Below are 12,212 nucleotides of genomic sequence, written 5' to 3' on the forward strand. Positions count from 1 at the left end.
TTGCCATGTTTGATAACCAGTAAACATGTTTCACTGTGTTAACCAAAGATGAGGTTTTTGTTCTTTATAGCCATACAATGGTTATCTTTAACATCTGTAGTCTATGCCTTTTCTAAGTTCATAACGTTAGTACTTAAGAAAATGAGGTTCTTATTCTGAATTATCAGGCTTAGATGGATTTCGGAAGTATGGTACTTGTTCATTAAACTTACTAGACAAGCAGAGCTCTCCATTTAAGCTACCCTTTATCCATTTCTTTGTTTCCCTTTTTTCACATAATTCCATGGTAGAGAAGAACATTATCCCCTGGTGTGAGAAAGTCCTTTCAAAATCCAGGGTTGGAAAGAATGCAGCAGTTCACTCTGGCATGTGCTGTGTGGCTCTCATGAGGACAGATGTGGAGAAACTGAAGGAGCACTGTAACTTGAGGCAGAAGGCCTGGTTTCTAGTCTCGTGTCTGCCATTTACATGGTTTAGACCTGAGCTATGTGTCTTTGAAATTTAATGTTTAAGCACTTTTAACCTACCGTACTTCACCATGTTTTTAGGAAAATCAAGTAAGACAAAGTATGTATAGGCAGTTTCTACCACACAGTAAGTTAATGACAACTGTTACTATCACATTTTTACATTCCTTAGAAGAAATTGTGAATTCCTCAAATGTCTAAAAAAGAATTCCAGTGATGTGAATTTAACATCCAGGTACCAAACTAAGGCATTATAATAGAAATTATATAAGTTCCATCTAAAAATCCCCCTCAATTCCATTCCCCTCCCTCCTTCAGAGGTAAACATTTACTTTATTTTGGGTTATACCATCCTCTTAATTATAGAATTCTCTCACTACTCTGTTTTATTTTAAGGCTGTTGAGCTAATGGACCGAACTAAAATGCCATGTCAGGCATTAGTGAGGATGCTGGCTAAGGAACCTGGATGGAAAGAAACTAATTTTCAGGTATTTTTCAGTAGGAGTTTTAATATCTGTTAAAAAGCAAGTCATTTATTTTACATTATCTAATGAAGTAATAGAGAGGTATAGTTTTTAATGATAGTTGGCATGTGTTTTTTTAAAACACTCACAGAATGTGTCATCTTTTTTATAAATGAGTGTGGTGTGTGTGTGTTTCAATTTTTATGTATTCAAGGGATAAACAGTGTGAAACCTCTCTTATTCATTTGGGTAAAAAATAAATGCAGTATTTAATCTGCCAGTGAAAAGTTACCACGTAGTTTGTAACATCATTAACTGATGATAGTGCTAAAATGTAGCAATACTAGCTTATTAGTCTGGAAAGTAGTTGAAGAGGGAGGTAAAGGAAAGTTGATACAGAAGGGAAAAAAAGTTTCCTTCTGTCTTTCTAGATTGCACATAGCCCTCATGAAAGGGTGTTGGATTCTATCACATGATTTTTTGGGAGAGGCATCTTTTAAAATGATGGTGTGGGTTTTATCCCTTTACTCCATTAGTAAAATATATTGATACATTTTTTAATACTGCATTTCTGAAATAAATCCTACTTTGTCAGGATATGTAATCTGTCTCATATGTTAATGGAGGGATTCAGTTTGATAGCCTTTTATTGAGCAATTGTGTGACTGTATTCATAAGGGATATCAGTCTGTAGTTTTCTTGAGATATGACTTTTTGAGTTTGGTAATAGCATAGTATTGGCCTCATAGAATGAGTTGGAAAGTGTTCCTTCCTCTTTTATTTTCTTCAAGAGTTTGTGAAGTATCATTAATTTTTTTTTAAGTTTTAAAATTCTTTAAACCACTGAAGGTGTCTCATTCTGGGCTTTGCATTTTTGTGGGGGTGGGGGGGTAGTTTTTTGAATACTAATTCAATCTCTTCACTTGTTATTTGTCTTTTCAGATGTTCTGTTCTCGACTCAGTTTTGGTACTTTGTGTCACCCTGGGAATCTGTCCATTTCATCTAGGTTGTTTGGTTAATCAATTTGTTGATAAACAGTTATTCATAGTATTCCCTTACAGTTTTTTTAATATCACTTCTTTCATTCCTGATTTTAGAAATTTAAGTCCTCTCTCTTTGCTTGTTCTATCTAAAAGTTTGCCAATTTTTTGATCCTTTAAAAAAACACAATTGGTTTCATTCTTTTTCTCTAATCTCGATTTCATTTATTTTCATTTTAATCTTTATTATTTCCTTTCTTCTGCTTGTTCTGGGTTTAGTTTGCTTTTTCTCTAATTTCTCAAGGTGGAAAGTTAGGTTGTTGGTTTAAGATTCTTCTTTGTTGATCTTCTGCCTTTTTAGTCTGTTACTGGAAGTGCAATATCAGAATCTCCAACTATGATTGTTTAATTACCTGGTTTTTGCCATCGATTCTGACACTTTTGCTTCATTTTGAGGGGGCTCTGTTGTTAGGTGCATTTATGTTTATAATTGACAGTTAGACCCTTTTATCATTATACAAAGGCCTTTATCTCTAGTACAATTTTTGTCTTCAAATGTATTTGTTCTGATATTAGTATAGCCTTTCAGTGCTTTTTGTGGTTATCATTTGTATAGTGTATCTTTTTCAGTTCTTTTATTTTCAGCCTTTTTGTGTCTTTGAGTCTAAAATGCTTCTTTTGCAGAAAATATATGGTTGTATTATGTTTTGTTATCTTTTCTGCCTATCCTTTTAATTGGGGTGTTTAAAACATTAACATTTAATGTAACTATTGACAAGGTGGAGTTTATGTCTGTTGTTTTGCTTTTTGTTTTCTATTTCTTTTGTCTTGTTTATTCCTTGTTTATTGCCTTCTTTTGTGTTATTTTCTAGTGTGTCATTTTAATTCCTTTGTCATTTATGTTACTACATGTGTTTTTATTTTCTTGATTTCACTGAACATCTCAATTTATAGTAATCTAATTTTAGATTAATATAACTTAATTTCAATAGTATAGAAAAACTTTTCTTCAATATGACTTCTTTCTTACCTCCTTCTTTTTTGTTTTGAATGTAGTACAATCATAGAGTTGCAAACAAAAATACCTTTACCAGTACTTTTTAAAGCTACTCTAATTGATAAGTGGTAACAAATGATAAAAATTTTGCTTCTTTGTTTAAAATTCTGATTTTAGTTTGGTTGTGTTTGTGGTTGTCTCTAACTGTTGTATCTTCAGGCTACTATAAAAATAAGTAGAAAGGTAAATGTCTTTGGCTTACTCATAAGTTTATGATGTATCTGTTTATCAGGTGATGCAGATGAAGCTCCACATAGTTGCTGTGATTGCCCAGAAGGGAAACTTTTCCAAAACCTCAGCTCGGATTGTACTAGATGGCCTAGTAGCTAAGATTGGAGATGTGAAGTGCGGGAACAATGCAAAAGAAGCTATGACAGCCATAGCTGAAGCATGTATGTTGCCGTGGACAGCTGAACAGGTTGGTGATACAGACCTTTCTTTCTCCAAGTTTCCTCATTGTCTCTCAAATTGTATTTTCAGGCTTACTGATCAAAGTTTAGTTTTTGTCTTCTGCAGTAAAACCCTTTTGATACTGCATTTTTTTAAACTTTAATAACAAACTATTTCCTGATAATTAAAACTTACCTTGATCAAAAGTAAGCTTAAACTGCCCTTTTTTATAGACTAAAACAGTATAATATAGATCACTAATAAATCTGTAACAGCCCAGATTGCTATTTTTTTTGTTTTAAAATAACTTTATTGAGGTGTCTTCACACATCATACAGTCCATCCAAAGTATAAAATCAGTGGCTCACAATATCATCACATAGTTGTATATTTGTCATCATGATCATTTTTAGAATATTTGCATTACTCTTAACAAAGACAGAAAAAGAAAAACGCATATATCTCATATTCCTTACCCCTCTTCCTCACTGACTTCTAGCATTGCAGTTTACCAATTTTTTTTTACCCCTTATCCCCCACTATTATTTATTTACTTTTTGTCCTTATTTTTTTACTCATCTATCCATATACTGAACAAAGGGAACATTAGACACATTATCACAATCACACAGTTACATTATAAAAGCTATATAGTTATCCAGTCATCTTCAAGGATCAAAGCTACTGCAATACAGTTCAACAGTTTCAGGTACTTCCCTCTACTCAAATACAACATAAATTAGAAAGGGATATCTATATAATGCTTAAGAATAACCTCAAGGATAACCTCTCAACTCTGTCTGAAATCTCTCAGCCACTGAAACTTTATTTTTTTTCATTTCCCTCTTCCCTTTTTGGTCAAGAAGACTTTATCAATCCCATGATGTCAGGTCCCAGCTCATCTCTGAAAATCATGTTCCATGTACCCAGGGAAATTTAGACCCCTGGGAATCACATCCCACGTGGGGGGAAGGCAGTGAGCTCACCTGCCAAGTTGGCTTAGAGAGAGGCCACATCTGAGTGACAAAAAGAGGTTCTCTGGGGTTGACTCTGAGACATCATTATGAGCAGGCTTAGCTTCTCCTTTCAGAAATAAGTTTCCTTGGGTTGAGCCCCAAAATTGAGGGCTCAGCCTGTTGAATTAGTTGTCTCCATAGCTTGCAAGAATATCAGGAATTCCCCAAATGGGAAATTTTAATACTTTGTCCTCTCTCCCTAGTCCTCAAATGAGACTTTGAAAATACTTTTTTATTCTCTGCCTAAATTACTCTGGGATATATCGAGGCATCACACTAACCTGGGCAAACCAAAAAGATCTCACTTCCTATTCAAGATTAATGTATAAGAACACATATAATTATGGTGTTTAAATAAACTGACCACACAAGTTAAATTAGATAATGCACTGCTGAAAATATAGATTGTGCATGAAATAAACATCTCTTCCTTTGGTCTCACATAAAAATTGAAGTTTTAAAGTATAGATGATAGCATCCTTTACCCTGTATTCTGATTTACCTTAGTCCTATCCAGACCAGCTTCATTCTGAAGACATACTGTTTTTAATGCTGTTGTTACTTAATCTCATTTTCTTGTATAGGTCAAATATTTTATTCCTAAAGCATTTTCTGCATTTGTTTTAGCATTCTAAAAATGATTTGCCTTATTGTTATGCTATATTTCAATGAGAAAAGTGAGAGAAATCCTAAATCTTCATCCCCCCCCCCCCGTTTCAGGTTGTGTCAATGGCTTTCTCACAGAAGAATACCAAGAATCAGTCAGAAACTCTGAATTGGCTATCAAATGCAATAAAAGAATTTGGATTTTCTGGGTAAGTCAGTGAAATCAAGTAAAACATAAATGTTTTCCCAGTTGCTAACTGGTTATTATAGCATTTGTCATAACTATCTCTCCTTGTTTTTTGAGAAACCAGAGTTAGATTATCTAATTTAGATAAAACAAAAGTACCTCAGATCTCAAGTCTAGTCTTTTCTTGTTTGATATTTACTTAAAGAATTCTCTAAGTTATTTTTCCTGAAACGTTAATAGATAACCAACAGAAAAGCCAGTTCCAGTGATTTCTAGTTCAATACGTTTGGAAATTGCTATATATCTTTGAGTTTAGAGACCACAGTACACATTGGTAGATTAAAAGATCTGAGAAATCCTGAAATACATTCATTTGACTTTGTTTAGCCACTCTTTCCCAAATTATTTTCATATAGAACACATTTGTTTTTTTGTTTATTTATTTGACATGGGCAGGCTCCAGGAATCAAATCCAGGTCTCTGGCATTGCAGACGTTTTTTGTTTTGTTTTGTTTTTTTAAGAAATTGTAGGGAGGTCACTTCATGCAAGGCACTTTTCTAAACAATTTACAAATAATTCATTTGATTTAACCCTCATAACAGCCATGTGTGGTAATGTTATCCTTTTCTTATCGGTAAAGAAACTAAAAGACACAGAAGGCTTGTGTTCTGCTTTCTCTTAGGAAAACAGTCAGGAAGTGGCAAATCAAAGATTTGAATCCAAACATTTTGGTTCCAAGAGTGAATAATATTAACCACTACACTGTTGCCTTCTTCTGTGGCATGCTGTTTATCATAGCACACCTCTTAATATCCTGCAAGACAGTCTTCTGAGTTCTACCAGTTGAAGAAATATTAGGAGCTCTCATTCAACTAATGCAAGAAATTGTTTGTTCTCTCAGTACTCTGGGGTTCTGCCATAGTTGATGGTATTGATATAATCCCTTTTAATTGTACAGTCTTTGATGTCAAACTAACCTTTTAACATGACATAAAAGTCAGGTAGCTTCCTCCTGTCTTATTCATCCATGACGTTTCATTTGTTTATTCCTTTAACGACTACTTATTGAACACCTCTAATGTTCTGTCTTTTGTTCTGGCCTCTGGGAATATATCATGGAAAAAATCCCTGCCTTCATGGAGTTTATATTTGAATAAGAAGATGTAGACAGTAAGCAGTAGAAATATATCAAAAACTATAGGAGCATAAAGTAAAATAGAATAAGAGGTTGAGTGGTGTTGTCCTGGAGTGGTTGGGATGGTGGCATTTTCTGTAGGTTAATCACAGTCCTTCCTGAAAAGAAACAACATTTGAGCAGAGACCTATATAATGTAAAGAAGTTAGCTATGAAAATCTGGGAGAATAGCATTCTAGATCAAGGGAACAGCAAGTGCAAAAGCCCCGAGGTAGGATCACAAATAATGTATTCAAAATTACTAAAGAGACCAAAATAACTGGAGTAGAATGAGTCATAAGTAGCAGTAGATGAGATTGGAGAAATAATAGGGTGCCGGGTCATGTAAGTCCTCATAAATTTTTAAGCTGGGAATCCATTAGAAAGTTTTAAGCAAGAGTTACAAGATCTTTTTGACTAATAGGGGGAATAAAGGTTAAAATATATTGGGTAGATAGAAAAACTAACAGTCAATGAGAGGAGGATAAGGGGTATGGTAGGTAAAAAAGAGTTTTTTCTGAGTTGATGCAAATGTTCTAAGAAATGATCCTGGTGATGAATATACAACTATGTGATGATATTGTGAGTTATGGATTAAATACCGAGAATGGAATGATCATATGGTAAGAATGTTCGTGCTTGTATGTTATGTTTAAAAAAAAGTTTTTTTAATTAAAAAAATCTTTTTGTCTGTCACAGAGAACAAATAGTAGCAATCAGTCACACAAGCAGGGAGACTAGTTAATAGAATATTAGAATAATCCTGTCGAGAGATTATAGTGGCCTGGACTTAACATTGTGGAGATGAAAGTATTAGAACTTGGGATATATTTTAAAAACAGAGATGACCCATTTACTGAATTTAAAAGAGAGGAGATGAGAATGACTCTGAGGAGTCAGGGTAGTCTAAGCAACCTAGAATGATGTGACTCTTAACTGAAGTAGGACATACTATGAGAAAAACAGGTTTGGGAGTTGGGAGTGGAAAATCAGAAGTTTGGTTTTTGACAGTTAGGTGTAAGATGCCTGCTAGACATAAGGATGGACATGTCACAAAGCCAGCTGGATATATGAATCTGGAGTTCAGGAGAGGGGTCTTGACTGGATTTAGGAGCAGTTGGCATATAGATGGCATTAAAGCTCACTTTAAAGTGAGTGTAGAAAGAGAATAGATGAACTGAGGACATCCTACAATACAGTCCCAGACTCCTGGATTTTGAAGATTTCATTCATTTGTTTGTTTATAATTCTAAATGATATTTCTTCTAGGTTGAATGTCAAAGCTTTTATTAGCAATGTGAAGACAGCTCTTGCTGCAATAAACCCAGTGAGTATATGCCAGCATAAGTAGCAGCATTGCAGGCATTTCTGTGGCACTGTTCTCACATGGGAAGTTGTTTATTTTTTTTTTCTGGCAGGCTTTGAGGACCTCAGCCATCACCCTACTTGGTGTGATGTATCTGTATGTTGGTCCCTCTTTGCGAATGTTCTTTGAGGATGAGAAGCCTGCCCTCCTATCCCAAATAGATGCAGAATTTGAAAAGGTAAGGATTCCAGAAATGACTTAATTTATTGGTGGGTTCAAGATTGCTCATATTAATAGGTTAAATTTAAACTTCTAACACTTTAGAATAAAGGATATATGTGACTTTGATTGCCTATGAGGAAAAGAACTGGGTGGTACGGGAGATTTTCCTCCTTATTTCCTTTTTTTCCTTTGAAATTTCAAGCATTATGGATATTTTACAATTCAAAAAGTACATTAAGAAAACATTTCTTAAAATTTAACATAAAAAACTTGACCTTCCTTGAGTAAGCATTCTAACTGAAATTGCTTCCTGATTGAGGAGTCAGATTCTAATGTTGATATAAAAATACTTTTGCAAATTGTGTGGACACAGCAAGATGACAGTGTGGTAAGGAGTAGAATTTGGTCTGTCCTCTAGTATGGCTGATGAATAGCCAGGAACTGCATGGCACAATTGTTTGTGGGATTTTAGTGACCAGCTGCACATTATTCATGATGGAACTGCTGAGATCATCCCACACAGAACTGTTCCTCAGCTGTGGTGACTGGCATTCCTCCCCCATGGGCATGGGAGGCTGGTTTCCTGAGGGAATGAGAGGCCTTTCTTGGCCTACTGGGACTAGCCACCCTGCCAGCCACTGAGAATTAACAGGTGACCAGATTACCCACTCCACCCCCACCACCATCTTGCTCAGCTGGCCAACACAGCCAGGGAGAGGTGAGACTGAGGGGAAGAGGTGACTTAAGAGCCCCATCTGTTGAAATGCCTCAAGTAGAATGGCATCCCCCCTAAGAGATCTGGGCCTTGGTTTGGCAAGTAATCACTGGCAAACCAGTTGCAAAATGGGACCTTCAATGTAAACCCAGGCAAATACAAAACCATAGACAAGTCAAGGAAAGCAACTTAGAAAAATAACCTCATGAAGACAAACATATGCCCCCAATACAGAAAGAAAATCACTAAGCACCTGAAGATTCAGGCAGATATGGCTAGCCAAGTGATTAAATTAAAACACTGGAGGGGATGCAGCTTGGAATAGCTAATCAAGGATGTTCATGATGACATAAATATATTAAGAAGACACTGAAGGAGCATAAAGAAGAATTTGAAAGAACAAATAGAAAAATAGTGGATCTCACAGAGATGAATGACACTGTAGACCAAATTAGAAATATACTAGAGACACACAACAGTAGATTTAAAGAGGTGGAAGAAAGAGTAAGTGAGCAAAAAGAAAGAGTGGTTGAACTCAAATGTACAAAGGAACAGATGGCAATAAAGATGGAAAAAATGGAACAGGGAAATGATAGATAACACAGAGTACAAATAGAGGAAGCATTGATGACCCAGAAGGAAATTGACCATCAAATCTATGGTCAATTAACCTTAGACACAAGGCCCCCAAATCCATTGAATTGGCACAAAATAGTCTTTTCAATAAATGGACATGGGAGAACTAGATATAAGTAGTCAAATGAAAAGGACCCCTACTGTATACCCTATACAGAAACTAATTTAGAATGGGTCAAAGATCTAACTATAAGAGCCAGTACCATGAAACTCTTATAGAAGAAAATATGGGGAAAAATCTCCAAGACCTAGTAATAGGAGATAGCCTCTTAAACTTTACACCCAAAGAACAGGCAATGAAAATAGATAAAGGGGGAACTCCTCAGAATCAAAAGCTTCTGTGCCTCAAAAGACTTTGTCAAGAAGATAGAGGCAGCTGACTCAATGGGAGACAATGTTTGGAAACCACGTATCAGATAAAGGTTTGATATCCTGTGTACAGGAAGACATCATACAATTCAACAAAAGAACAAATAACCTAGTGATAAAGTGGGCAAAGAATATGAATAGACATTTCTCCAAAGAGAAAATACAAATGACTAAAAAGCACATGAAGAGATTCCTGTCTTCATTAGCTATAAAGAAATGCAAATCAAGGCTACCATGGGATTATCACTTCACACCGATAAGAATGCTGCTATCAAACAGAATGCTGCTATCGAACTAGGTCTTGGAGATGTTTCCCAGGTCTATAGATCCTGGAGAGGATATGGAAAAATTGGGACACTTATTCACTACTGGTGAGATTGTATAATGGTACAGCTGCTATGGAAGACAGTCTGGCAGTTTCTCAGAAAATTGAACATCGAGTTGCCCTATGACCTAGCAATACCAATACTTGGTATATGCCTAGTGTCACTGCTTTCAGCTCTTCTCACAGACATTTATGCACTGAGGTTTATGGTGTCACTAATTACAATTGCATAAAGATGGAAACGATCCAAGTGCCCATCAACAGAAGGGTGGACAAACAAAATGTGAAATGTATACACGATGAAATATTAATGCAGCAGTAAGATGAAATGAGGTTCCAAAGCATATGACAGCATGGATGAAACTTGAGGACATAATGCTGAGTGAAATAAGCCAGACACAGAAGTATAGGTGTCATATGATTTCCCCATTATGACTCTGGTAAAGATAAATTCAGAGGCTCACAATGTAGTTTGACTTGGAGGTACACAGAAGGTAGAGATGGGTAAATGGTTATCCAGTGAGGTTGAGCTTAAATATAAGGGAGCAGATAGAAGTGATGGTAGTTCATTAGTAGAGTAATAAGTAACATTGGCATATTGAAGGTGAATACAATTGGAAGGGGGTGTATAGAGTCATGTATCCTACCAATTAACTCTATAATTATAAATAAGTGCTTGCATGAAGGACTTCAAAGATTTGAGCTTATACGAAGAGTTAATAATACAAGGGTATGGGGGCAACCAGTATTGCATACTGCAGATTATAGTTAACTAGAAGACAGCAACAGTACCACAGCAGTATCAGGGGTAAATAAATGGAGGGAGGGGCAAGAAATGGGGAAGGTTTAGATTTGCTGTTTGGTGAGAGCCATGTGTATTGGCTCTTTGACTCTTTGGACCATTGAAAACTGTCTAAAATTGAGAGAGCTGATGATTGTTTAGCAGGTATGGGGTCTATAAGACATGGATTATTTATGTTGGACATTATCCATGATGTAGGAACAAAGTCATGAGGCATACAACAATGGTGCATGAGCCTTGGGGACATTATATTGTGCAAAATATGCGGGAAACCAAAGAGCCAATATTGTATGGTCTCTTTTAGGAAATACTTATAAGGAAATTGGGGCCTAGATTGCAGGCTTGAATAGCAGTCATATTTAGTCCAGAGCTGTAAGTGTTATGATTAGATTCTGAGATGCTGTGCTGTATGTGTATAATCTGGTATTTCCCCAGAACTTTGGGAACCTGTGTGACCCCTAAGACTCAGAGGTGAAGTTCTGCAGTTCTGAAAATCAGTATTGCTACATACAACTGTTAAAGAAATAAAAAAAAGATCATGCTTCAATTAAAGATAAGAATGAAGATGATCTGATTGGGACAAAGGTTGATCAGAATACATGGTGATATATGAATATACATACTTTACAATGCATGGTGATAGATGCATATACATACATCAGAATACATGGTGGTACATGAATATACATACTTCAGAATACATGGTGATATTGTATATATTTTAGAATCTCACCTACTGTATGAAACCAAAGAAAGATTTATTTTGTCCAAAACCTAAATTTTCTGTAGCATATAATGTAATATGTAATAATCAGTCTGCCTTAATAGCTCATTTTAGCAACCCAAACACGAGGAGGCCAGAATAGGAGGAAGGGCTTGTAATTCTGATTAGCTTCATGTAAAACCCGGGTACATAACAGATTATTTTGAGCAGTTAGTTAACAGTGTAATTAAAGACTAAGTCCCTTGAAGGAGTAGAGAAAAACTTAGAGAACTATTCAACTTTCCCATTTGGGAAAACCCTGATACTCTCTCAAAACCTTAGGAACTCCCAGGGTAATAGACCAAGCCCTTGGTCTTGAGGTCTGCTCTTATGAAGCTTTTTTCTGTAGCAGAGAAGCTAAGCCTACCTATAATTATGCCTAAGAATTGCTTTCAGGAAAACCTCTTTTGTTGTTCAAATGTGGTCTCTAAAAGGAAGCCCAATCTGCAAGTGAAATCATTGCCCTACCCCCCATGTGGGACATAATGCCTAGGGGTAAGACTTGCTGGCAACATGGGACATGACTCCCAGGGATGGGCCTGGCCCTGGCACTGTGGGATCAACAACACCTTCCTAACCAAAAGGGGAAAAAGAAACATAGCAAAATGAGGTATCAGTGGCTAAGAGAGTTCAAATAGAGTCAAGAGATTATTCTGGAGGCTACTCTTATACAAACATCAGCTAGATATTGCTAATTGCTATGGTTTGCCAACCTCAACCACTATCATTC

At 36.0% G+C, this 12,212-nt stretch overlaps 1 protein-coding gene across 1 annotated transcript in view; it reads left to right on the top strand.

Annotated features, from left to right (window-relative positions):
* Positions 1-12,212, top strand: part of LOC143672729 (cytoskeleton-associated protein 5-like) — a 47,541-nt gene that overhangs the window by 16,796 nt on the left and 18,533 nt on the right. The window contains exons 11-15 of the mRNA XM_077147270.1: positions 864-956; positions 3,203-3,388; positions 5,097-5,191; positions 7,614-7,671; positions 7,763-7,888. Coding sequence (XP_077003385.1) covers positions 864-956; positions 3,203-3,388; positions 5,097-5,191; positions 7,614-7,671; positions 7,763-7,888 — 558 coding nt within the window. The remainder of the gene's footprint in view (positions 1-863; positions 957-3,202; positions 3,389-5,096; positions 5,192-7,613; positions 7,672-7,762; positions 7,889-12,212) is intronic.

Source organism: Tamandua tetradactyla (genome assembly GCF_023851605.1).
Source record: "Tamandua tetradactyla isolate mTamTet1 chromosome 9 unlocalized genomic scaffold, mTamTet1.pri SUPER_9_unloc_1, whole genome shotgun sequence".
NCBI classification, from domain to species: Eukaryota; Metazoa; Chordata; class Mammalia; order Pilosa; family Myrmecophagidae; genus Tamandua; species Tamandua tetradactyla.